Source organism: Phocoena phocoena, chromosome 8, assembly GCF_963924675.1.
Source record: "Phocoena phocoena chromosome 8, mPhoPho1.1, whole genome shotgun sequence".
Classification (NCBI taxonomy): domain Eukaryota; kingdom Metazoa; phylum Chordata; class Mammalia; order Artiodactyla; family Phocoenidae; genus Phocoena; species Phocoena phocoena.
The window spans coordinates 100,096,966-100,121,099 of record NC_089226.1 but is presented as its reverse complement, the minus strand read 5'-3'; the positions used below and the strand labels follow the sequence as shown (position 1 = coordinate 100,121,099).

Genomic DNA, 24,134 nt, shown 5'->3' with positions numbered 1-24,134 from the left:
TTTGCTGGTGTCCGTCTTTTTTTCGTTTCGCCTGAGTCCCGCTGGGCTGCCCCAGGCCTCGACATGTCGTACAACTACGTGGTAACGGCACAGAAGCCCACCGCCGTGAACGGCTGCGTGACCGGTGAGGCTGCCAGGGCAGGAGACCCCGGTGAGGGAGGGAGCTGGGGGGAACTGAGGCCTAGGGAAGCCCGCGGCCCCCGGGTTGCCGCCAGGACCGGGCCCAGGGAATGGAAGGCGCTGGCGGCCGAGGGACCTCCCACAGCCGACGGCTTAAAAGAAGCAGCCTCAACACACGCCTTTGGGGGAGTAAAAGCTGCTCTTGAGGGTCCCCTTTCGTTCTCGGAGGTCACTTGGCCTCGAGGACAGGACGCGCCCAGTGGGACAGAGAGTGGAATGTGAGTTGTTTGTGCGGTGTTGCTTGGGCCGCGAGATTGGCCGCGTGTGGTTAGGGGGGAAGGGGCGGTGATGATGGCGACTTTGGGGCAAGAGCCTGGGAGGTGCAGGAGGTGGAGGGATGTGAGGAATGTCCGTACTCACCCGAAAGAGAGGAGTCCGCTTTGCCTGGGGCTGTTGTTTACAAGAGGGAGCTGTTGGAGAAGAGGGTTTGGAATGGCCCAGCCCAGTGCTGGGTTTGCCTTGTTTGTTTATGCAAGAATTGTTAAGGACGCAGATGTCCAGAACCCAGCAGTAATCATCTTGAACCAAGTTCTCAACAGAATATGAAGCTCTCAAACTCGTATTTTTATGTAAATCCGAATCATGATCCCGAAGGAAAACTGTTGTTGGAGAGTTGGAGGCTATGAAGGAGTGTGGATGGGGTTTTGGTAGACTGCTGGGAGGGCAAGAGGTGCAAACAAAACAAGGTTTTAAGGTAAAGCTCTGAGAATTCTCTTCGTTTGATCTAGTCTGTTTGGTAAAGATTTTGTGAAAATTCGAATTTGGACTGAATAGGGAGAAACACTTTCTCCAGCATCCCTTAATTAGAGTATGAGTCGCCGACTGCGATAGGAAAAGTGAAATTGGAGGGCACAGAGCCATCTGAAGGGTTTTCACAGTCATTGGCAGTTGAAGGACATGCTGCTCTTAGGCCCGATCCAGTTTCTTAATCTGATGAGGGAAGTAGCATTCTCGAATGTGTGAAGTGAGACTCTGAGGATTTGGTGAGAAGGGAGTGAACGGAGGGAACCGGAGAGAGATGTGCGGTAAATCGAGAATTCAGGAGGTTTTAGGTAGAAGTGATAGGATCACTTAGATAGTGCTTTGGCTTCAAAAATTAGAGGATCTGTTCTTTCAGGACACTTTACTTCAGCTGAAGACTTGAACCTGTTGATTGCCAAAAATACGAGATTAGAGATCTATGTGGTCACTGCTGAGGGACTTCGACCCGTCAAAGAGGTGGGCATGTATGGGAAGATTGCTGTCATGGAGCTTTTCAGGCCCAAGGTAAGTGCTCTGGGTTGGTTGGGTCCAGCAACAAAGGGAGAACTAGTAGTTGTAGTCGGGTTTACGTTGTTTGATGTCACTGCTTGCTTAGGATGGGTGCAATAAGACTTAGGAGAGAAACTCTTCTCTTTTTGAATGGCAGATTTCAATTTATATTCTTGGAGAGATTTGCTAGGGAAAAATTTACCAAGTTGACTTTTTTTTTTTTTTTTTATCAAGTTGACTTTTTAGAAGGGAATATTAAAGCAGTTTCAAATGTGGGTCACCATCCTGTGGGTCATCATAGTGATTCAGAGAGTAGGCTCTAGAGTTAGGGCAGTACTGGCTTTATTCCTTATTAAATCTAATTTTGGTTGTCATCTAACCTTTCAGAGCCTTGTTTCCCCATCTGCAAAATGGGGATGACAGTATCCAGTCCTCTGGGTCATTGTCAGGATTCAGTGATTTAATAACAGGACGTAGCACATAACAAGCATTCACTGTCAACACATCACCCAATTATTACTGTTATTATAATTTGACCGTTTCTATCTGTAAGTGAATCTGATGGGGAAGCAGTGGGTTCAAATTTTAAATTATAACCCTTTGGACAAAATACTCACTTTGTTGGGGTCTGTGTTAATAAGTAAGACAGACTTTATAGGTGCACTTCAGCTTCCTTTGTTCACATTTTTTTGTCTTTGTCCAAGTACTTGGAGGGGATTAGAGGAGGCGTTACATTCATCTTTCAGAATTTGAATGGAGTAATTGAGATTAGCTGACGTGGAACTAGATGGATACGTTATATGTAGAGCAGAGATGAAGAATCATGAAAGTGGACTAGATGTTTACCAGCTTCAGTCCTGGCCTTTCTGTACACACCCTTAGGGTGTGTGCGTAACTAATGTGTGTTACATACTTACCGTGGGTTTTTTCAGGGAGAAAAGACAATTCTTGAAGAATTTAATATGCTTAAAGGATGAGTAAAGGCCTGACAAGTATTCCTGTTTTCAAAAGAAACCTCTTTTGATAGTATGATGTTGGTTTCCAGGGGGAGAGCAAGGACCTACTGTTTATCCTGACAGCTAAGTACAATGCCTGCATCTTGGAGTATAAGCAGAGTGGCGAGAGCATTGACATCATAACGCGAGCTCATGGCAATGTCCAGGTGAGGTGGCTGCTTCAGGCTGATGAGAGTTTTCCAGGTAGGGTTGTCATGATTTGGTGAAGAAAATTGTACTGCTGGGGCAGCTCTCCCTCTGTGTGATCAGAGAAACAAGGAGAAAACACTAAGGACTTCTGTAGTTTACTCAGAGACCAAGGGAGAAGGTCATAATTTACTGAGATTCAGTGTTTTGCAAAAAGGCGTACACTGACATTTGGGCATCCTGACATGTCAAGAAGACGCCACTAGTTTTACTGCCGCTCTTAAAATCATCCTGGGAAGGTGGTGCCCAGCGTTTTCTGTTACTCTAGGTGTTTGAGGTTCTTTCCTAACCCCAGTTTTATTTCTCAGGACCGAATTGGCCGCCCCTCAGAGACGGGCATTATTGGCATCATTGACCCTGAGTGCCGAATGATTGGCCTGCGACTCTATGATGGCCTTTTCAAGGTTATTCCACTAGACCGGGACAATAAAGAGCTCAAGGCCTTTAACATCCGCCTGGAGGAGTTGCATGTTATTGATGTCAAGTTCCTATATGGTTGCCAAGCACCTACCATCTGCTTTGTCTACCAGGTACTGGAGCAGGGGGAGAGAGGGAGAAGCTGTATGGTTTGGCACAGTGGGAGTCCATTTTTGCCAGTCAGAATGTCTGGACGTCATGGTAGGGCAGGTAGAAGTGTTTAATGTATTTGTCCTGAAATGGTTTGAATGATATAATTAATATGTGTCAGGTTTTGGTTGCACCTTGAGAGAAGAAGTACTTATCGTGGAGGCAGGAAGCAGTCTGGGGCCTGTAGCAGGCTTTAATCCTGAGATTACACTCTGGTTGTGGGCCTTGGAGATTTTATAGGGTGACCCAGTTTATACTTTGTCTCTTACTGGCATGCCAGGGGATTATTAAAACTTAGCTCTAAAGAAATGATCTGGAAATTCCCTTACAAGCATTGCGAAAATGTCTTGGGGATGCTTTATGTGTCTTCCAAGAAGAGGTGCATTTTGATCAGCACTCACTTTCTGGTGACCGCTGGCTCTTGACTTCTATTTTAGTCTGTGCCTAAAACTTGTGTAGAGCTGATCCTGGGCAGCTGTTCTCTGGGCTAGATCTGTTGAGGGGGTGTGGGGTGGGGGCAGGGTGGCAGAGCACCAGACTAATATGCTTGTATCTTGGTAATATCTCAGCCTTTTAACAAAGGGCCATACAGTATGAGGTTATTTCACTAGCATGTGGTTGAATAAATGATGGAAGAAAGCTTAGTCCAAGTCTTTTAAGTACTGTGTGTGGGCATGTAAACACTTTTTAAACACTGTGTTAAGTATTGGAAATACTGATGTATTTTTGTATATTTCTTAGTGTCACGGTAAGTGCTGTAGTTTTGAGGCTGGTTGATATAAAGTTCATTTGAATAGGTTGAAACCAGCTTAGGAGAGTTTGTTTAATCTTATTTACAATACATTAAATATCAGGTCTGAAATAATAACTTGGAATCTCTCTCACTTCTTTAGTTTTGTAAATATCAGGTCATTAAAACATTGATGTTGGTTATTCAAGGCTGACTCTGTGCAGCCTCAGGGCTGTGGGTTGTGAATGAGCTTCATTTCCATATGTGTGTCTCAGAGGCCCAAATCCAAACCCCAGCTTGAATTTATCGTGAAGTTGAGTCTTACCCTTAATCATTGATGGGAAAATCTTTTCATCAACTAAAAATGATTTTTTCTCCTGTTTTGTGCCCAAAGGTCAATTTGAAAAATACCACGTGAGGGAGCTCCTTGGTGGTCTAGTGGTTAGGATTCAGTGCTTTCACTGCTGTGGCCCAGGTTCAATCCCTGGTAGGGGAACTGAGATCCGTCAAGCCACGTGGTATGGCCAAAATTTAAAAAAAAAAAAAAGGAAAATCCATGTGAAAGGTAGTCATGCAGAGTGCTTCAGGAGCTGTAACAATGATGAAGATGTGGGCCCTTCCCTGAACATACTGTCGGATTCCTTCCATAACTTCTTAGAGCTTGGTCTGGCCTTTGATGAGGCCATCCTCCACTGGCCCCATGCCGGCTCTTTTAGTCTCTTAAAGGTGTCTTTGATAGCTCCAGGTCTGAAGTGAGTCATGATTCCAAAAAAGGAGGGGAAGATGGTGTTGACAATGTCCGGATTGGAGGTTTCGACTAACTTTAGAGGAGCAGCACGCTCTGTTCTTTACCGTCACCCTATCAGAATGCATCTGAGAATTGTATCAAACGGAGCTTTGTTTTAGACTGCAATTGATTTTTATTTTATTAAAAAAATTTTTTGTTGGAGTATAGTTGCTTTACAATGTTGTGTTAGTTTCTACTGTATGGCACAGTGAATCAGCTATACGTATACATATATCCTCTCTTTTTTGGATTTCCTTCCCATTTATGTCACCACAGAGCATTGAGTAGAGTTCCGTGTGCTATACAGTAGGTTCTCACTTGTAACAAACAAATTTTAAAAATTTGTTAGATGTGTTTCACTTCTCAATGTGTTTTTCCTCTTTAGATATTTTATAAGTTCCTTGAAGATAAGGACCAGAGAATATATATATATATATATATATATATTTTATATATGTACACATACATTCACAAATGTACGCATATGTACGTTATATCTCTGTAGTGGTTAGTACAGCATGACAAGTTCATTTTTCTAATTTTTAAATATCTCTTTGTTGGTTCAGTTGTTAGAAACAGTTAGCCTCAGTCACAGTCTGCCCAGACTATCAGAAGCTCAGCTGGTGGCCGTTAGCATGCTGATGGATAATGTTGGGAAGGCTGGCGTGACAGGAGTGTCAGATGCTGTTCCTTTCAGGGCCCCTCTCCAGCCCAGGGCACCCTTCATAGGGACTAACGGTTCTACCTTTCCTCACCTAGGACCCTCAGGGGCGGCACGTAAAAACCTATGAGGTGTCTCTCCGAGAGAAGGAGTTCAATAAGGGCCCTTGGAAACAGGAAAACGTAGAAGCTGAAGCTTCCATGGTGATTGCAGGTTTGTTGGGGGATTTAGGAAATTTGCCTCTGCCCCACTTCTGGGCCAGTTCCCTGTTGCTCCTTCCTCACCTTCTCTGCCCTTCATCTCAGCACTCCAGTGCTGTTGAGCACATGCATTGTTCAGCTCTCCCTTATGTCTCCTATCTGTAGAAAATGTGCTTCCCTTTGTTTTTTTGCATTTTTGTCTTTGGGATTGTCTTGTTTTTTACCCTTCCCCCAAAAGTATAACTTTCCTTTATTTGGGGTGGTGGGGTTAACTAAAACAATGAGATTGATTTGCAGAGTGGCATATGGAAGTTAGTCTCATTATTTTATTGTTGGGCAAAAATTAAAAAAAACTGAAGGGGACCAATAGAGCTTATTTTATCTGGCTCCTTTATTTCATAGATGAGGAAACAAGGCCGAGGGACTTGCCCATGCCTGTGCCTCACTGACAAAGCCTAGGCTGGAATCCAGGCATCTTTGCTCTTTATCCTATATTCTTCCCCCAGCACTGTTGTGTGCTTCACCTAGTAGAGAAGTTTAAAAACTCTTAAGTGCAAATTGGCTCTTCTATATGGTAGCCCTGATAATGGGGGAAATGAAGCTAAGGAACAAGGAAAAAAATCTCAGAAACTCCGAAAGAGTGGCAATAAAAGTACGACCAGGAGTACAGAGTGGGCAGCCTACAATTTCTAAGACAGTAATCTCAGAAAAAGCTTATCATATTCCATGGACTTTGATGTCTAAAAAATGATTATCTTCAAGTTTGCCTCAGAGATAACTGGATCAGTGCCCTTGCTGCCTCAGGGTTTGGCAGGTCCCAAATGCTGAGCATTTTAATGCTACTCTTTCTCCTGCAGTCCCAGAGCCTTTTGGAGGCGCCATCATCATTGGACAGGAATCAATCACCTATCACAACGGTGACAAATACCTGGCGATTGCCCCTCCCATCATTAAGGTGAGCAGCATTCTTTTCCCTTTTTCTTCCTTCTGTTTGTTCCCCCCCATCTTTTCCCCACCATTTGTCAGAAGGGGGTTCAGAGGTATGTCACATTATTCACTATGTATATAAGATGTTGTGTTGGTCATTGGGAATACAAAGAGATTGGCTTGGTGTTGCTTTCAAGGAGCTTGCTTGCTAACTAAGGGAGAGAAATAATCAAAATTTGGTTTATCCTTTCCATTCACTGGGGCAATTTGAAGAAAGGAAAAATTTCAGGAATTCTAATGAATGTTAATGTTTTTAGAGCTCAAATCAGGTAAAATAATATAGTGAATACTATATATAGACTTAAAAAATTAGTCACAAAAAATTTCACCTTCAAATTTCAAGTCATAGAAATGAAGGCTTAAAAGCTTAATTTTATTTTTTTTTGAGGATAAATAACAAAATCTGTGGTAGCATTCATGGTAGGAGGTAATGAGTATTAGCGAGGTTAAATAACAAAATCTGTGGTAGCATGCATAGTCCAGTCAATACTTATAGCTGCCTCCTCTTTTATGTATTTGTTTTCCAGTAAAATAATATGTGAGTAAACATTTAAAGTATGTTGAGCTCCTCAGAACATTGTCTTCAAAATAAAACATCCTCCAAAAAAAAAAAATAAATAAAATGTTCTCACTTTTGATCACACATGTAATGTGAGCTGAGTGGATTCCTTGCTCATGAAGTGGCTGGGTTTGGTAAAGGGAATGGTCTGCTAGGGTTTATTCTCTGGTTGTGGAGGATGCTTTATCTCTAATGACTGTGTCCTCCCTCTTGGCAGCAAAGCACAATTGTGTGTCACAATCGCGTGGACCCCAATGGCTCCCGCTATCTGCTGGGAGACATGGAAGGACGGCTCTTCATGCTGCTTTTGGAGAAGGAGGAACAGATGGATGGCACCGTTACCCTCAAGGATCTCCGAGTGGAACTCCTTGGGGAGGTAGGCCCTGTCCCTACTCTTCTACATTTCTCCTAGGTGCCTAGTGACCCCAGATGTGTGGTCCCAAAGTGCACCTGGGAATTACATTACTTAACACCCAGCAACAAATGCTCAGTCCTGCTGTGGAAGTTGGTTTTTGAATGAGTAGATTCTAGAGAATCTCACAGGCAGTGGGGTACTACCTCAAGTATTAAAAAAAAAGAGAAACAAAAAGGATACACTGTAGAATTAAAGGTTAATCTAAGGCTGATACTCAGTTATGGGAGGACGTTCTACAAAGGTATTGTTAAGAACAATGCAGCAAATTCTAGAGGTCTCTAGCTATTTTGAGGAGACTGGAGCTGTTGGGATTACAATGATCATTTGGAGCAGGCACCTGCAAGAGAAATCATTGATTTTTCTGACTATAGGGATGTGATAAATGAAGAGTCACAAACTTCAGAGATTTAGGAATGATTGTTGAGTGTGACCTGGGGATTTGAAATGGAGAATTGTTTTGGGAATCATGACTGCAGGTGTGATTTTTCTCAGCACATGTCTGAGAGGTGGGTAGGATGGTGTCTGGATCCCACATGAAGTCCATTCTCAGGTCTTTCATGCCCTTGATTTTCTTTTAGACCTCTATTGCTGAGTGCTTGACATACCTTGATAACGGTGTTGTGTTTGTCGGGTCTCGCCTTGGTGACTCCCAGCTTGTGAAGGTGAGAAGACATTTTCTTCTTTCTGGCTTCTTTTTTGCAGTCTTCACTGCTTCTTCATTAAGTTCTTTCTGTGTTTAGTACCTCTCAGAGTTTCTTCAGTTCATCCATATGCCTGCTATCCACGTTTCTACTTGGTTGATTTAGCATCCTACCCCGACTAGCTCTTTGTCCTAAATGTTCATTCAACAAATGTGCCAGGCAAGGTGCTAGGTACTGTGGGTACAACGATGAACAAGAACTAGCTTCTACCTTCAAATAGGTCATAGTCTAATGTATTTGATCCCCTCTAGAATATGAGAATTTGAACCTTCTCTGCAGAAGAATGCATGCAAACATTTTACATTAATTTCTAGCTGTTCCTCTGAAATCCATCCATGGGTTGCCAGATTAGAAATCCCTGGCTGGTTAGTGGGTCACCTGTAGGATAACCATGTTCCTTAGCAGTTCCCTTCTAGAAGCATCCAGTAGAGCATAAGAAGCATCCGTAAGAGCATCCGTAAGATCTTCTTAGAGCATGAGAAGATCTAGTAGAGTTGAGTTTCTTTTGGATGATAACTCTCTCTTTAGGGTGGGTCTGGAGCATTCTAGGACTAGCATTGTTCTTTCTTTTTCAGCTCAATGTTGACAGCAATGAACAAGGCTCCTATGTAGTGGCCATGGAAACCTTTACCAATTTAGGACCCATTGTGGACATGTGTGTGGTGGACCTGGAGAGGCAGGGGCAGGGACAGGTAAGGGGGTCATCCTGGAAAGGGGTAGTTGGTATGCCCACTCAAACGGTGTCCTCCTGGGTCTGCTTAGCTAGAATGGGGAGTGTGCACTGCAGATAACTTTTAAGAGCCTCACTCACTAATTTCCAATGATGTGAGGATAACTACCATTTATTGAGTGCCTATCTTGGTCTGCCAGGCAGTTTACATACATTATCTATAATCACACAAGCACTGTGTTAGATAGGGATTCTTGGCCATTTCAGAAGTGAGGAAACTTAAGGCTGAGAAGGATTAAGCAACTTGTCCAAGGTTACATAACTACTAAATGGCAGGTGTGTCTGCCTTCAGATCCTGTGCTCTTTCCAGTAAACTAGGTTCCCAGGGTGGAAACAAGCTTGCTAGGAATAGTGGTAGGAACCTTTTGCTTCTTGGACTAGGATATCGTGTCTGCTTGATAAATTTGAGAGACTTTGGAGATCACCCTCTGCTAAGTCTGCATCCTCAAACCTAGCTCCACAACAAAGGGTCCTTGGTTTTAGGTATAGCTTGTTTACTTTCTGAGCATCAGTCTAGTTGCCCCAGTCTGGAGCGGGTTATTTAGAAACCTTTTCTCTACTTGCAGCTGGTCACTTGCTCTGGGGCTTTCAAGGAAGGCTCTTTGCGGATCATCCGGAATGGAATTGGAATCCACGAGCATGCCAGCATTGACTTGCCAGGCATCAAAGGTATCCTTTTGGTGGACATAGGATGCAGATCTTACTTGAGTGACTTTGGCCTCATTACATGTCATGAAGACACTTCTGGGGGGGAGCAGATCAAATGAAGAGTAAAAAAATTCATAATGCCAAATAAGCGGTAGAAGCTTAAATATATTGAAAAGTTCCAAAGTAAACTTAAAGAGAATATTGACCAAAATTGGATAATGGGGCTTCCCTGGTGGTGCAGTGGTTGAGAGTCCGCCTGCTGATGCAGGGGACACGGGTTCGTGCCCCGGTCCAGGAGGATCCCACATGCCGCGGAGCGGCTGGGCCCGTGAGCCATGGCCGCTGAGCCTGCGCGTCCGGAGCCTGTGCTCCGCAATGGGAGAGGCCACAACAGTGAGAGGCCCGCGTACCGCAAAGAAAAAAAAAAAAAATCTTGGATAATCGAGTAGAGGAATGGTGGAAGAAAGATTACAAGTGAAATTTAATGTTGTTTATATAAGGGAACTGATAGAATCCGTAAAGAGAGAGGAGACTGAGAATTTCATAGAAAGATGTACACGTAAAGGTAACTTCTAGAACAAAAGTACAAATCTTTGTAAATTCCAAGAGAACTATAATAATCAAAAAGATCAAAGAAAGACTACATAGTGAAAGACTTTTATAATATACAAACAGTAAACGTAACCTAAAATAATATAGCAGAACCGATATCAAACATCTGTGTGAGTAACTTATATATCAGATATCTGGTACCAGTAAACAAATGGGCTAAACTCACCTGTTATAAGAAAAAGATGATCAGATTGGATCATAAGGCAAAAATTAATTCAAAGTAGTATATAGGAGGCACATCTTAAAAAAAAGTAATTCAGAATATAAAAAAGTAAGAGGATGAGAACATATTAATAAAAAAATAGAGGTTTATGAATTAGGAAGAGATCATAAAACTACAAAACTCAAGAGAATCAACGGAAAAGCTAACAGGCAATAAGAATTCATTAAGGTAGGATATAAAATTAATGTTCTGAAATCAGTAGTTTTCATGTAAAAACACAATTAGAAGGTATAGTAGAGGGAAAGAGACAATTTACAATAGGAATAAAAAGATAAAATACCAAGAAATAAGTTTAACAAGAATTGTGCAAAATCTATGTAAGGAAAACTTTAAGATACTCTTAAAGGATTAAAAGGATAGATTGATCAAATGAAAAAGGCATGCCAAGGTCTTACAAGTTAACATTATAAAGCTTTTTCTCTCTGATTTTTATATTTAATGTATTTCAATAAAAGTATCAATAGGTTTTTTTTCTTTGGCCTGGGCAAGTCAAAGTCCAAATGGGAAACAGAAGCAGCAAGAAAAGCTAGGAAGGGCTTCCCTGGTGGCACAGTGGTTGAGAGTCCGCCTGCTGATGCAGGGGACATGGGTTCGTGCCTCGGTCCGGGAAGATCCCACATGCCGTGGAGCGGCTGGGCCCGTGAGCCGTGGCCGCTGAGCCTGTGCGTCCAGAGTAATGGGAGAGGCCACGACAGTGAGAGGCCCGTGTACCGCACACAAAAAAAAAGAAAGACAGACAAGCTAGGAAAACTTAAAGAGCAATGAGATGGGCCTAGTTACCAGATATAAAAACGTACTATTAAACCTTAGAAATTAAAAGTTTGGTTTTGGTGCACGAATAGGCAGGAGTCCCATGGGCAGACTCAAATGTCCTGAAATAGACACAACTGTATGTGGGACTTTAGTGTACAATAGTGGTGGTATCTCAGGTCAGTGAGGTAAAGATAATTCTTTTGAATAAATGGTGTTGGGATAACTGGAGTCATTTGGGAAAAGATAAGTTTGGATCCATACTGCTCAGTGTATACCTTGCTAGAATCTGAATGGATCAAAGACTTAATGTAAAAATGTGAAGCCATACAAAAACTAAAAGAAAAAGGTGGTGAATTCTTTTCTAATTTTGGAGTGAGGATAGTCAAACAATGACTCAAAAGTACAGAAGCCAAAAAGAAAGATTAATAAACTATCAGCATAAAAATACTTCTGCATGGCAAAAACAAAACACTGTAAGCTAAGTTAGAAGAAATGGCAAATTGGATAAAAACGTTTGTAGTTCATCTTATAGGCAAAGGCCTAATCTCTCTTAATTCATAAAAAATTTCTAGAAAGACCACGAAATTTCCTGCCCCCAAATTAGCAAAGTACATAGATGGACAGGTAACAAGCCTAACTTATAATAAGAGAAGTGCAAATCAAAACAAAATAGCGATTCTATACTTTACCAGATGCCAAAGTCGAAGTTTGACAACACATTGTGTTGGTGAGGCTGTGAGAAAATGAGCATGCTCACTGAAAATGTCTACGGAAACTACAACTGCATCTAGTGATTTGCCCCGCAAGCCCAATTCTGGGCATCTAGCCCATAGACTTTTATATGTATAAAGTGACATAAATACAAGATTACTCATTGTGGCGTTGTATATTGTGGCAATATACTGAAAAAGGGTCCATCAGTGAGAACTAACTAATAAACTGTTACATCCATACAATTAAATACTGTGCAGATGTCAAAAACAAGAAACTATTCTGTTATGGTAAAGGCCCGGGCATATATTAGATGAAAAAACAAGGTGCAGACAGTTTGTGATAGGCTATTGTATATATTGGCTTGCAACACAGTGTTTACCTATTTTCCTAAATTAAAAAGAATTGGAAGGATAAACTATTATTGTTTACTTATTTGGGGGCTAGGTTGGAAGGAGAGGTATAGGGTGTTAAATATTTAAAAAATAAATTTTGGGACTTCCCTGGTGGTTCAGTGGTTAAGAATCTGCCTGCCAATACAGGGGACACAGGTTCGAGCCCTGGTCTGGGAAGATCCCACATGCTGTGGAGCAACTAAACCCATGTACCACAGCTACTGAGCCTGCACTCTAGAGCCCGCGAGCCACAACTACTGAGCCCATGTGCCACAACTACTGAAGCCCCTGCGCCTAGAGCCCAAGCTCTGCAACAAGAGAAGCCACCGCAGTGAGAAGCCCGTGCACCGCAACAAAGAGTAGCCCCGGCTCGACACAACTAGAGAAAGCCCATGTGCAGCAACGAAGACCCAACACAGCCAAAAATAAAATAAATTTAAAAAAAATTAAAAAATAAAAAACAAATTTTGACTTTGAGTCATGGAGATGAATTATCCCATCCAAAATCAAACGAAAAACTGAAAAATATCAGGCTCAAGCAGCTTTAAAAATATCTAACTTCTTCGGAGTCTTAAAGCTAGGGAGGAACAGAGTGGGTATTTTATCTCAGGACTGACACCAAATTTCTTGCTCTTCCCGTGGGGTTAGGCTGCTCCTTCCTTAGATTGTGGGAGCGGAGTGTTGGTCTATGCTTTGCCTCTTAATCTTTGATCTTTGTTCCAGGCTTATGGCCCCTGCGGTCTGATCCTAATCGGGAGACTGATGACACTTTGGTGCTCTCTTTTGTGGGCCAAACAAGGTAAGATGAGTCTGGTGCCAGCTCCAGGTGCTCATGTGAAGGTTGCAAGGTGGGGCAGCTGGTCTGGCTGACCCTGGCCTTTCATTCTGCTGCAGAGTTCTCATGTTAAACGGAGAGGAAGTGGAAGAAACTGAACTGATGGGTTTTGTGGACGATCAGCAGACATTCTTCTGTGGCAATGTGGCTCATCAACAACTCATCCAGGTAGTAACGGAGAAAAGGGCGGGCCTCGTTTACACTTGAATTTGACCTAGAGTGCAGTACAGAGCACTACCGGATTTTTGGAAGTCAGTTTTTATGGCTCTAAAAGTAATGTAAAAAGGCTAGGGAAAAAACTGAAATTACCTAATCACCCACTACTGAGAGCAGCTTAATTAACTCTTAACTTTGGAGTTGTTCCTTTTAGCTTTAATTTTTCTTTGCAAATGTATATATGGTCGGCCCTTTGTATCTGTGGGTTTGGATCAGAAATATTTGGGATGGGAATTCCCTGGTGGTCCAGTGGTTAGGACTTGGCATTTTCACTTCCATCCCTGGTTAGGGAAGTAAGATCCTGCAAGCAAAGTGGCATGGCTGAAAAAATAAAATGGGGAAAAAAACTTCAGAAAGTTCAAAAAGCAAAACTTGAATTTGCTGTGTACCAGCAGCTATTTACGTATCATTTACACTGTGTTTACAATTATTTACATAGCATTTACATTATATTAGGTATTATAATCTAGAGATGATTTAAAATACACTTAAGGATGTGAGTAGTTTATAAGCAATTATTGTTCCATTTTATATAGGGGACTTGATTGAGCATCTGCGGATTTTGGTATCGGCTCGGGGATTCTGGTACCAGTCCCCTGCAGATACTGAGGGATGACTGTATATTGTGTTTATTCACATTTTCTTTTATGGATGGGATCATTACATATATATATTTTTGAGGGCGGGCAGGGGGATATTGTTTTCACACTAATTATATCCTGTCTTCTGAGACACATTTTTCCTCCGTGTTATAATAGTAGTATATACTTATTTGGAGAATACTGAAAAGCACAAAGAAGAAAAAAAACTAGTCATAGGCTACCATCCATACATGACTTTTGGCAGCACTTTCAGGGTGCTAATTATTATAACCAGAGTTCTAACTCTGTTCAGATCCTTATCTTAAATCTTTCTGTGATATGGGGGGCATATAGCCTTTTGGCACTTTTGTTAGCTGTGAGAGCCTGATTTCTTCGCACCTCTCAATGCCGGGCAGTTTTTTAAGTTTGGAGTGACCGTGATGCTCTTGGTTTTTTGCACACCCTCCTCACCTTTTGAGCCGTTCTCCACACTGAGCAGAGTCAGTGATTTGCCTGTGGCAGGTATAGCACTTGAGGGCCTGAGGACTATTGAACTGTCTCTATCTTTTTATCCTCTTGGTCTTCCTTTTAGGCAACAAGCAGTGGTGAGTTTGGTAAAAACCAGAGGGAAGCTTCTGTTTGTTGAACAAATGTGGGAAGTGCCCAGTTACTGACTCATCGCTTTGTCAGTGTTTTCTAACTGGTGGCCTGAATACTGGCCCCAGCTCACATATCTCTTGTTAAAGGGCTTTCCTGTTTTTTTTTTTTTTTTGATTTTCAGAATTATGCTGCTGCCCTGGTTTTGTAATTTACACTCGACCAGACCCTTCAAAAGCTGATTTCCTATTTTATACCAGCCCGATTATTACTAATGATGGATTTCTTCTCTTTTTTTTCAAGGGCAGTATTAGGTTTTTTATTAAAATCTTTAGTCTTCCCCATTGAAGCTTCTGAAACACCTTTGTTCAGCCATCAAAAGGACCACATTTTCTGTGTATGAAACCAGAGTTCTGCTTTCTGATCTCTCCCAAACTAGAGCCTTTCCTTTCTCAGGGCTGTGATCCTGCAGCCTCAGCTTGGCATCACACCCTGTCCTTGGTCCTCTAGACCCTGCACTGGGGCTTGAAGACAATCACCCCTCCCCCTTTGGCTCCTCTAGCTTTGAATTACACGTAAACCTTGCTGGCCTTAAAAAAATACCTTCTAGACCCCAGAACTTCCCTCCAGCTATTGCCCTATCTCCGTCTTCATCTAGATTCTGGAATCAAAAAAGTCTGTCTACACTGGCTGTCTTCCTTCTCCTATCTTCACTGCAGGCTGCCTGATATGACCCCTCCTACTAAATTGGGCGCACATTCCAGTAGCTGGTGCCTCTTTCTTGAGATGTGTCCTTCCTGAGCTGTCCACTTCCCTCTTTTCTAACTTTCTTTCTAACCCTCTAAATGCGCCTTCTCATATACTTTTTTTTTTTGAGGCTTGTTTTTAATTTTATAGTGATGTCTTTTTTTTGAATTTTATTTTATTTATTTTTTTATACAGCAGGTTCTTATTAGTTATCTATTTTACACATATTGTTGTATATATGTCAATCCAGATCTCCCAATTCATCCCACCACCACCCACTCCCTGCCACTTTCCCCCCTTGGTGTCCAGACGTTTGTTCTCTACAATGATGGGCTTCTTTACCAAATGGAAAGACTAATAACCCTTTGAGGTATTATGTAATCCCATTGTAGTTCATTAGTATGAATAACAGCTTGTAGTGTTTCTGCATCCCCCATAGTGTTTATAATTCTAAAGGGCTTTCCTCTTTAAGTAGAAACTCAATTTTGATAAGTAAGGTGTATTGATACATAATAGTGTTATCAACCCGCTTTTTGTTTTATTTCAATAATGAAATAAATGTATAAAATGTATTCATACATAGTAAAGAACTTGTATATTTTGGATATTTTATTCATTTATTTTTTGGCTGTGCCGCGTGGCTGGCAGGATCTTAGTTCCCTGACCAGGGATTGAACCTGTGCCCTAGGCAGCGAAAGCACGCAGCCCTAACCACTGGGCCGCCGGGGAATTCCCAGAACTTGGATATTTTAGAGACCTGATTTTTGGGTTGAGAAAAACAGCTAGACTTGTAGTTGCAGGTCTTATTTACTCCATCGGTACCTTTCCGTAGGTTGTGTTACCCAAGCCTTACTCAGAGTGAAACAGGCCTTCGCCTTTTCTGCCTGTAGGTATGTAAGCTGTAAGCTGCTTGAAGCCAGTCTTCTTCAGGGCTTCAGCTAAAAATGACATCTTCATGTAATTAATCATTGCAGAACTTTGGAAAAATATATCTATGTGGCAGAGGAGCTTCTTCTTAGGGTTCCACCAGAGCAGCATTTACCACCTTCTCACCCCTGTTTAGATCCCTGCGGGGGCTTGGAGGCATTGCTCTTCTTTCTCTAGATCACTTCAGCATCTGTGAGGTTGGTCTCTCAAGACCCCAAAGCTCTCGTCAGTGAGTGGAAGGAGCCTCAGGGCAAGAACATCAGTGTGGCCTCCTGCAATAGCAGCCAGGTAGTAGTAGCCGTGGGAAGGGCTCTCTACTACCTGCAGATCCATCCTCAGGAGCTCCGACAGATCAGGTGTGTGTTTATCTGTCTGCTCTTTTTGCCCTCCCTGTTCTCTGGGACTTCTTTGATCCTTGGATTCCTTCCTCTGACATATTCTTCCTTGTTCAGCCACACAGAGATGGAACACGAAGTGGCCTGCTTGGACATCACCCCTTTAGGGGACAGCAGTGGAATGTCCCCTCTTTGTGCTATTGGTCTCTGGACAGACATCTCGGCCCGAATCGCGAAGCTGCCCTCTTTTGAGCTACTGCACAAAGAGATGCTGGGTGGAGGTGTGTTTCTTTTAAGGACCTGGGTTGGGATCAGAATCAGAATTTGGAACAAGAACTTAATGTACCTCTTTCCCACAGAGATCATTCCTCGTTCTATCCTGATGACCACCTTTGAGAGTAGCCACTACCTCCTTTGTGCCTTGGGAGATGGGGCGCTTTTCTACTTTGGGCTCAACATCGAGACAGGTGAGACTAGCACCTCGAGTGAGGGGCTCTTCGGAAAATCTGGAGTATTGGAGTTGGCAGAGTTCTTAGCCTCAGGGTGCTGCTTTTGAAGCTTCACAATCCAGCTGTGTGTCCTGTTTCGTTTCTTTCCTTTTTTCTCTGGATGCCGTTCTTTCTGTAGGCCTGTTGAGCGACCGTAAGAAGGTGACTCTGGGCACCCAGCCCACCGTATTGAGGACTTTCCGTTCTCTTTCTACCACCAACGTCTTTGCTTGCTCTGACCGCCCCACTGTCATCTACAGCAGCAACCACAAATTGGTCTTCTCCAACGTCAACCTCAAGGAGGTGAACTACATGTGTCCCCTCAACTCAGATGGCTACCCTGACAGGTGAGCCTCTTTTTCTTTTCTCAGCGAGAGCCAGGAGTGAGGACATCGTGTTGTTTTCCTCAGACCCTCCCCTCCAGCCTTTTCCTAATGACAAAGTCCGTGACCGGCTGAGATGGGAGTATAGAGCAGAGGTTTGCAAATCTCGGCTATGCAGTAGAAACACCTTGGAAGCCTTTTTAAATGTACAGAATTGTCTTTGAATCCTTCTTAGAGTTTGATTTGGTAGATCTAGGGTTGAGCCCTAGATCTGAATCTATATTTTTAGAAAACCTCATAGGCGATTCAAATGATTAGTCAAGTTTCGGAACCTCTGATGCAGAGATCTTTATGTATTCCCCTGGAGCAGCGATTCTCAAAGTGTGGCTCCTCATAGCAGCCACAGCACTACCTGGGAACGCATTAGGAATGTAAATTCTCAGGCCTCACCCTGAGAATCAGAAACTCCAGGGTTGGACCCAGCAGTCTAGTTTAACAAGCCTCCCAGATGATTCTGATGCCAGCATGGTTTGATAGTTTGAGCATCACTGTTCTGCATTCGAATGCTTTAGTATTAAATAGTTGGTTGTTAAAAATCTCAGCCTAGGCCCAACCAGACCAATTAAGTAGGAAAATCTCAGGGGCGGGACCAGGCATGTTTCCCAGGTGTGATTTAGCATAGAGTCAGTTGAGAACCACTACCCTGGGGTAAGCTAGTGTAATTCTGCCTTGTTCTCCTTCCCCTTGTGGAGTTGCCTCGTAGAATCCTTTCCTTCCTTGGGTCTACTCAGTCTAAACCCAGAACCTTCTTTCCAGCCTGGCACTGGCCAACAACAGCACCCTCACCATTGGCACCATTGACGAGATACAGAAGCTGCACATTCGTACGGTTCCCCTCTATGAATCTCCCAGGTGAGGGTAGGGTAAGGGAGCTGCAGGGGCAGGGTGCCCTGGGGGTTGGTGTGGAGTGCCTCAGACTTCTCCTGAGGGGGCCCTGTTGCTCTGTACTTGTTCTACAGGAAGATTTGCTACCAGGAGGTGTCCCAGTGCTTTGGGGTCCTCTCCAGCCGTATTGAAGTCCAGGACACGAGTGGGGGCACAACTGCTCTGAGGCCCAGCGCCAGCACCCAGGTGAGGGCAGTGGACAAAGAAAGATGGTGTGAGAGCGGGGCAAACTGTTCTGTAAAGGCGCAGCTAGTAAATAGTTCTGGCTTTGCAGGTCATATGATCTCAGTCACAACTACTCAAGTCTGTCTGCCATTACAAAGGCAGCCATAGACAACAGGTGGGCATAGCTGGGTTCCAATAAAACTTTATTATTTATTTAAGAAAAATTTTAAATTAATTTATTTTTGGCTGCATTGGGTCTTCACTGCTGTGTGCGGGCTTTCTTTAGCTGAGGTGAACGGGGACTACTCTTCGTTGCAGTGCACGGGCTTCTCATTGCAGTGGCTTCTTTTGTTGCGGAGCATAGACTCTAGAGCGCAGGCTCAGTAGTTGTGGCGCACGGGCTTAGTTGTTCCGCGGCATGTGAGATCTTCCCGGACCAGGGATCAAACCCGTGTCCCCTGCATTGTCAGGCAGATTCTTAACCACTGTGTCACGAGGGAAGTCCCAAAACTTTATTTAAAAAAAAAAAAATTATTTATTTGGTTACCCTGGGTCTTAGTTGTGGCAGGCAGGCTCCTTAGTTGCGGTTTGAGAGCTCCTTTGGTTGCGGCTTGCGGGCTCCTTAGTTGAGGCATGCGTGTAGGATCTAGTTCCCTGATCAGGGATCAAACCCAGGCCCCCTGCATTGGGAGCACGGAGTCTTAACCACTGCACCACCAGGGAAATCCCCAATAAAACTTTATAAAAACAGGCAGTGAGCTGGATTTGGCCCCCTCATTAGAGGCTTGAGAAGACCTTTGAGTAAGCGTGGCTGTCAGTGATTTTGCTACTTGGTAGCCTTGCCTGATGAATAATTCCTTTTCTCTTAACATCAGTTTGGGTGCTTTGTGTAGGATATGGGTAACAGTGCAGTATAATAGGTAAGAGCATGGGATTTGGAGTCTGACAGAACTGACTCCAAAGTTTATATTGCTAGCTGCGTGACCTTGGGCAACTTCAGTTTTCTCATCTGCAAAATGATAATAGTGGGACAATATGGAGCCGCACATCACAGACCCAATGGAGATGTTAGCTGATCGTTTTATTCCACGTATTCTCTGCCTTCCTTGCTCGCAGACATCTGTGGTATGGCTTCTTCCCTTAATCCAAAGTAGAAGGTCTTTACATTTTTCTTTTTATTTGCAGTGCTCTCCTGCTCCTCCCATTGAGAGAGGTGGAAGCCTGTCACTTTACTAGGTCGCCTGAGTTTCTCGTTAGCTTTCTTGATTGTCGTAGCATCACTGTTTTAGTGCTCTTTAATGCCCTTAGATTCTGGCGGTGTTTTGGATTGCTGTGTCAATACCATATGGAATTTGGATCCTTAGCCTTGGTCCCTGAGTCCTCTTTGAAGCCCTCTGTTCTTTTTTTTTTTTTTTTTTTTTTTTTTTTTTTTTTTTTTTTTATGCGTTACGCGGGCCTCTCACTGTTGTGGCCTCTCCCGTTGCGGAGGACAGGCTCCGGACGCGCAGGCTCAGCGGCCATGGCTCACGGGCCCAGCCGCTCCGCGGCATGTGGGATCCTCCCAGACCGGGGCACGAACCCGTGTCCCCTGCATCGGCAGGCGGACTCTCAACCACTGCGCCACCAGGGAAGCCCAAGCCCTCTGTTCTTTAGGCTCCATGCAAGCGGCCAGCCTTAAGGTTTCCTCGTTCAGACTCAGCCACTGTTCCCTGATCCTGCCTGATGCTCACACTGTTGTTCCCAGCACCCGTTCTGCTTTTGAGAGGGGTGATGTGTGTTCTCTCTGTTCCCAGGCCCTGTCCAGCAGCGTCAGCTCCAGCAAGCTGTTCTCCAGCAGCACAGCCCCTCACGAGACCTCCTTTGGAGAAGAGGTGGAGGTGCATAACCTCCTTATCATTGACCAACACACCTTTGAAGGTGCAGATGAGCTCTTTTTGTCATTTTGTACCTACGTCCTCCCTAAGCTAGGCTCTTCTGGGTTCTGCTGTATTCCAGAATTTGATGGACACTGGCAGACCATCCTAGAAGGAGCAGAGAGGGGTGGGGCCTCTGAGTCGGCCGTGAGTCCAGAGTGCTGGGCCTCCCCAGGTCAGAATAGGTTGGTGAGGAGACAGGAATAGCAGGAGGCAGATCTACTTCGAGCTGAGCTGTGGGCCTCACAAGTACAGAAGCGTGCTTGCGTGGGGGTTGTCAGCCAGTCGCGTCTCTTCTCCTCCCTTCCAGTGCTCCACGCCCACCAGTTCCTGCAGAACGAGTACGCCCTCAGCCTGGTCTCTTGCAGGCTGGGCAAAGACCCCAACACGCACTTCATCGTGGGCACGGCCATGGTGTACCCTGAAGAGGCAGAGCCCAAGCAGGGTCGTATTGTGGTCTTTCAGTATTCAGATGGTAAGCGGACGCAGTCTCCGGCTTTTGAGAGATTTGGAACTGGGAAAGTAAGCAGACTCTCTTAGGTTTCAGTCTCAGTTACGCAGAAGAACTTGGGTTAATTGCTGGGACGTGAGACTCATGATGTTTCTCTTAAGCTCTTGCTAATCTGAATGAGTTTTGGAGTACGTGAGCAGAGGCACAAACAAAATCTAGCACGTGTTTCTTCCTTTTTCACTCTTTGAAAGGAAGGAAAAACGGGGAGAGGTGAACTATGAGGAAGAGAGCCTGCCGACCAGAACGAGAGTTAGGAATCCTAGTAGGAATCCTAGGTGTGTTTCCCACTTGGCTGCTCAGCCTTTAAGGTCCTCTTCCCAGCGTCAGCACTTTGAGTTCATTTCAACATCTTTTCCCATCTCCCCTACTCAAGATGGTTCTAAAGACTAGCTGTCAGCCCCGAAATCTCAGAATAGATGGCTGAGATGGCATTTGGTCTCCATCTTGAGAGAGAGATCTGGAGTCTCAGGGTGGGAGACACATCCTGAATGCTGTGTAGAATCACTGCACATTTGGGGTTCACACTTCCAGTGGTGGTTAACCCCAGTGTGTACTGACTCTGTATTTCCTGCTATCAGATGAGTGGTTTTGGGGGCAGGAATTAGAGCCAGAGGGGAAGCATGGGATTCTTTTGATTAGTTAAAGTATGGGCTCATAAAGGAGACTTAAGAGTATCTTTTTTCCCCTAGGAAAACTACAGACTGTGGCTGAAAAGGAGGTGAAAGGGGCTGTGTACTCTATGGTGGAATTTAACGGGAAGTTGTTAGCCAGCATCAACAGCACGGTGAGGCTCCTCCCACTGGTGTCATGCCTTAGGCCTCACACCATTGTCCACAGAACATGTTTCCCTTGTATTTCCTGAAGCTGCACGTGTATCACGATTTTAAGGATAACAAAGTAGTGAGTATGGAGGTTGGAGTTGGGAGCATGGGGAGCTGGGGTTGGACCGGATGGCACATTTGGTTATGTGGAGCCCAATCACATCATCCTAAGTGCTGCGGGAATTGAGAAAGGGGTAAGAGCTGTGGTCCCTGTGCTTAGAATGTCTCGTGATGTGAGAATATTTCATCTGTGTGGAACAAAATGAGCCAAACCGCATTATCCTGAGTACATCCCTGAAATACTAGGCCTGTGAAATATGCCACTTCGCTTCTGGCATGACCCCACCTCCTCCCTTGCAAAAAAAAAATGAGTTTCATGGTCAGATACATTTGGGAACTGCTGTATCCTGTATCCTCTTCTTAGAAGCTTCACGGTGCATCTTATCATATTAAAGGTTCTGAGAAGATCAAGAGTAGAGAGACATTATTTAAATACTTTAAGTCGACATTCATTCAAGAAAAATTAACTGAACACTTGCAGTATACCAGGCACTGTTTTGGTAGTTGGGATGTAGCAGTAGATGAAATGGACAAAGAACTAGCCTTCTGGGGCCAGTGAGCAAATAGAATACATATGTGTACCCAGGACGATGAGAAATACATGGTGAGAAATAAAAACGGGACAAAAAGCTGAAGGAGTACCAGAGCAAGCATGGGAGGTGGCGCTGTTTTGTCACGTGTTCAGGAGGGTCTTGTTTATACAGTGGCATTCGGGCAGGTTCCTAAAGGAAGGGAGGGAGCAAGCCATGCTTCGGTCTGGGAGAAGACAAGTGCCAGGAGTCTGGGGCCAGCCTGCCTGCACTCTGCACGGGTGGGCGCTGCTGGGTGCTGGGAGATGAGTCGGAGAGGCAGCGGAGGGCCAGCACTTGCAGAACCTGATAGGCCGAGTGTGTAAGGACTTTGGGTTTTACTCTGAGGGTGATGGAGACCTCTAGAGGGTTCGAGCGAATGAGTGACATGACTGTAGTTATATTTCGAAAAGCTCATTGCGCATCCTGGGAAAGGTCGTAGGGGACCAAGAGTAGAGGCAGTGAGATCAGTTAGGAGGCTCTGGTGATGATCCAGATAGCAGTTGATGGTTGCTGGGGGCAGGGTGCTGATAGAGGAGGTGAAGGGTAGTCAGATTCTGCAGATGTTAGTATTGAGGGGCTCTGGTGATGGATTGAAGATGAGGCGTGAGAAGGGAATAAAGGGCCAAGAGTTTTGGCCTGAGTAACAAGGATGGTGTTGCTCTGTACTGATGGGGGGAGATTGTGAGTGGAGCAGGTTTGGAGGGGAAAGGAAAACTGTTCTTTACTCACAACACTTCTGACACCATATCTATGGGGTTTTTAATCCCTATACCATCCAGTTTTCCAACCAGGCGTCCTATAATTTAATTGAATTCTGACATTAGCCACCCAGAGTTAGTGTCAGACCTCACAGGTTTAAGGGCTCAGTCCCACAAGACTGTCCTTACTTCAAACCCCAGTCCCAAGTAGTGGTCCCCAAACTTCTGTCTGACTTGGTACAAAGTCAGGGGTTCCCCAAATTCCCCACCCCCCTTAGGTTTGATAATTTGTTGGAAGGGCTCACAGAATTTGAAACGTTTACTTATATTTGGTGGCATATTACAAAGGATTTTATAAAGGATACAAATTAATAGCCAGATGGAGAGGTGCGTAAGGCAAGGTCCAAAAGGGTCCTGCGGGCAGGAACTTCTGTCTTCGTGGAGTTGGAATGCACTACCCTCCCAGTATGTGGCTGTATTCACCAACCCAAGAACTCTCTGAACCCCATAGTTTAGAGATTTTTATAGAGGCTTCTGTATATAGGCATGATCCATCATTAAATCAGTCTCCAGCCCCTCTTTCTTCCCTGGAGAATGGGGGTGGGGCTGAAAGTTCCAAGCTTCTGTTCATGGCTTGGTCTTTCTGGTGACCAGCCCCCATCCTGTAGCTATCCAGGAACCACCAAGAATTGCATCATTAGAACGAAAGACTCCTATCACCTAGGAAATTCCAAAGGATTTAGGAGCTCTGTGTAAAACATTCCTATTAGGAAATTACAAAGGTTTTAGGAGCTTTATGTCAGGAACCGGGGGCAGAGACCAAATGTATATTTCTTCTTACGTTGCAGTGGGGAAACCAGAGGTTTGGTTTTGAAAATGCTAAGTTTCAGTAGTCATCTCAGTGGAGATGTCAGGTAGGTAGGTGGATGAGAGAGGTATGGGTTCTAGCAAGAAGCAGATTGAAGATACTAGTGTGGCAGTTATTAGGTGGCATGTAAAGCTGAGAGTGGTGGAGATCACCTGAGATCACCTACCTGCTGAGAGTGGGTAGAGGAGAGATCTGAAGACTGAGCCCTGGGGCCCTCCAG

The 24,134-nt window shown here is 44.2% G+C and overlaps 1 protein-coding gene across 1 annotated transcript in view; it reads left to right on the top strand.

Annotated features, from left to right (window-relative positions):
- The first annotated feature begins 63 nt into the window (after window positions 1-63).
- The window catches only part of DDB1 (damage specific DNA binding protein 1), a 30,725-nt gene continuing 6,654 nt past the window's right edge, over window positions 64-24,134 (top strand). Inside the window, exons 1-21 of the mRNA XM_065881446.1 lie at window positions 64-124; window positions 1,298-1,446; window positions 2,477-2,593; window positions 2,942-3,163; window positions 5,477-5,591; window positions 6,436-6,533; window positions 7,342-7,500; window positions 8,118-8,201; window positions 8,816-8,932; window positions 9,537-9,639; window positions 13,036-13,111; window positions 13,207-13,315; window positions 16,393-16,571; window positions 16,668-16,831; window positions 16,910-17,017; window positions 17,178-17,385; window positions 18,178-18,273; window positions 18,381-18,492; window positions 20,265-20,388; window positions 20,695-20,859; window positions 21,585-21,679. Of these exons, the coding sequence (XP_065737518.1) occupies window positions 64-124; window positions 1,298-1,446; window positions 2,477-2,593; window positions 2,942-3,163; window positions 5,477-5,591; window positions 6,436-6,533; window positions 7,342-7,500; window positions 8,118-8,201; window positions 8,816-8,932; window positions 9,537-9,639; window positions 13,036-13,111; window positions 13,207-13,315; window positions 16,393-16,571; window positions 16,668-16,831; window positions 16,910-17,017; window positions 17,178-17,385; window positions 18,178-18,273; window positions 18,381-18,492; window positions 20,265-20,388; window positions 20,695-20,859; window positions 21,585-21,679 (2,661 nt within the window). The remainder of the gene's footprint in view (window positions 125-1,297; window positions 1,447-2,476; window positions 2,594-2,941; window positions 3,164-5,476; window positions 5,592-6,435; window positions 6,534-7,341; window positions 7,501-8,117; window positions 8,202-8,815; window positions 8,933-9,536; window positions 9,640-13,035; window positions 13,112-13,206; window positions 13,316-16,392; window positions 16,572-16,667; window positions 16,832-16,909; window positions 17,018-17,177; window positions 17,386-18,177; window positions 18,274-18,380; window positions 18,493-20,264; window positions 20,389-20,694; window positions 20,860-21,584; window positions 21,680-24,134) is intronic.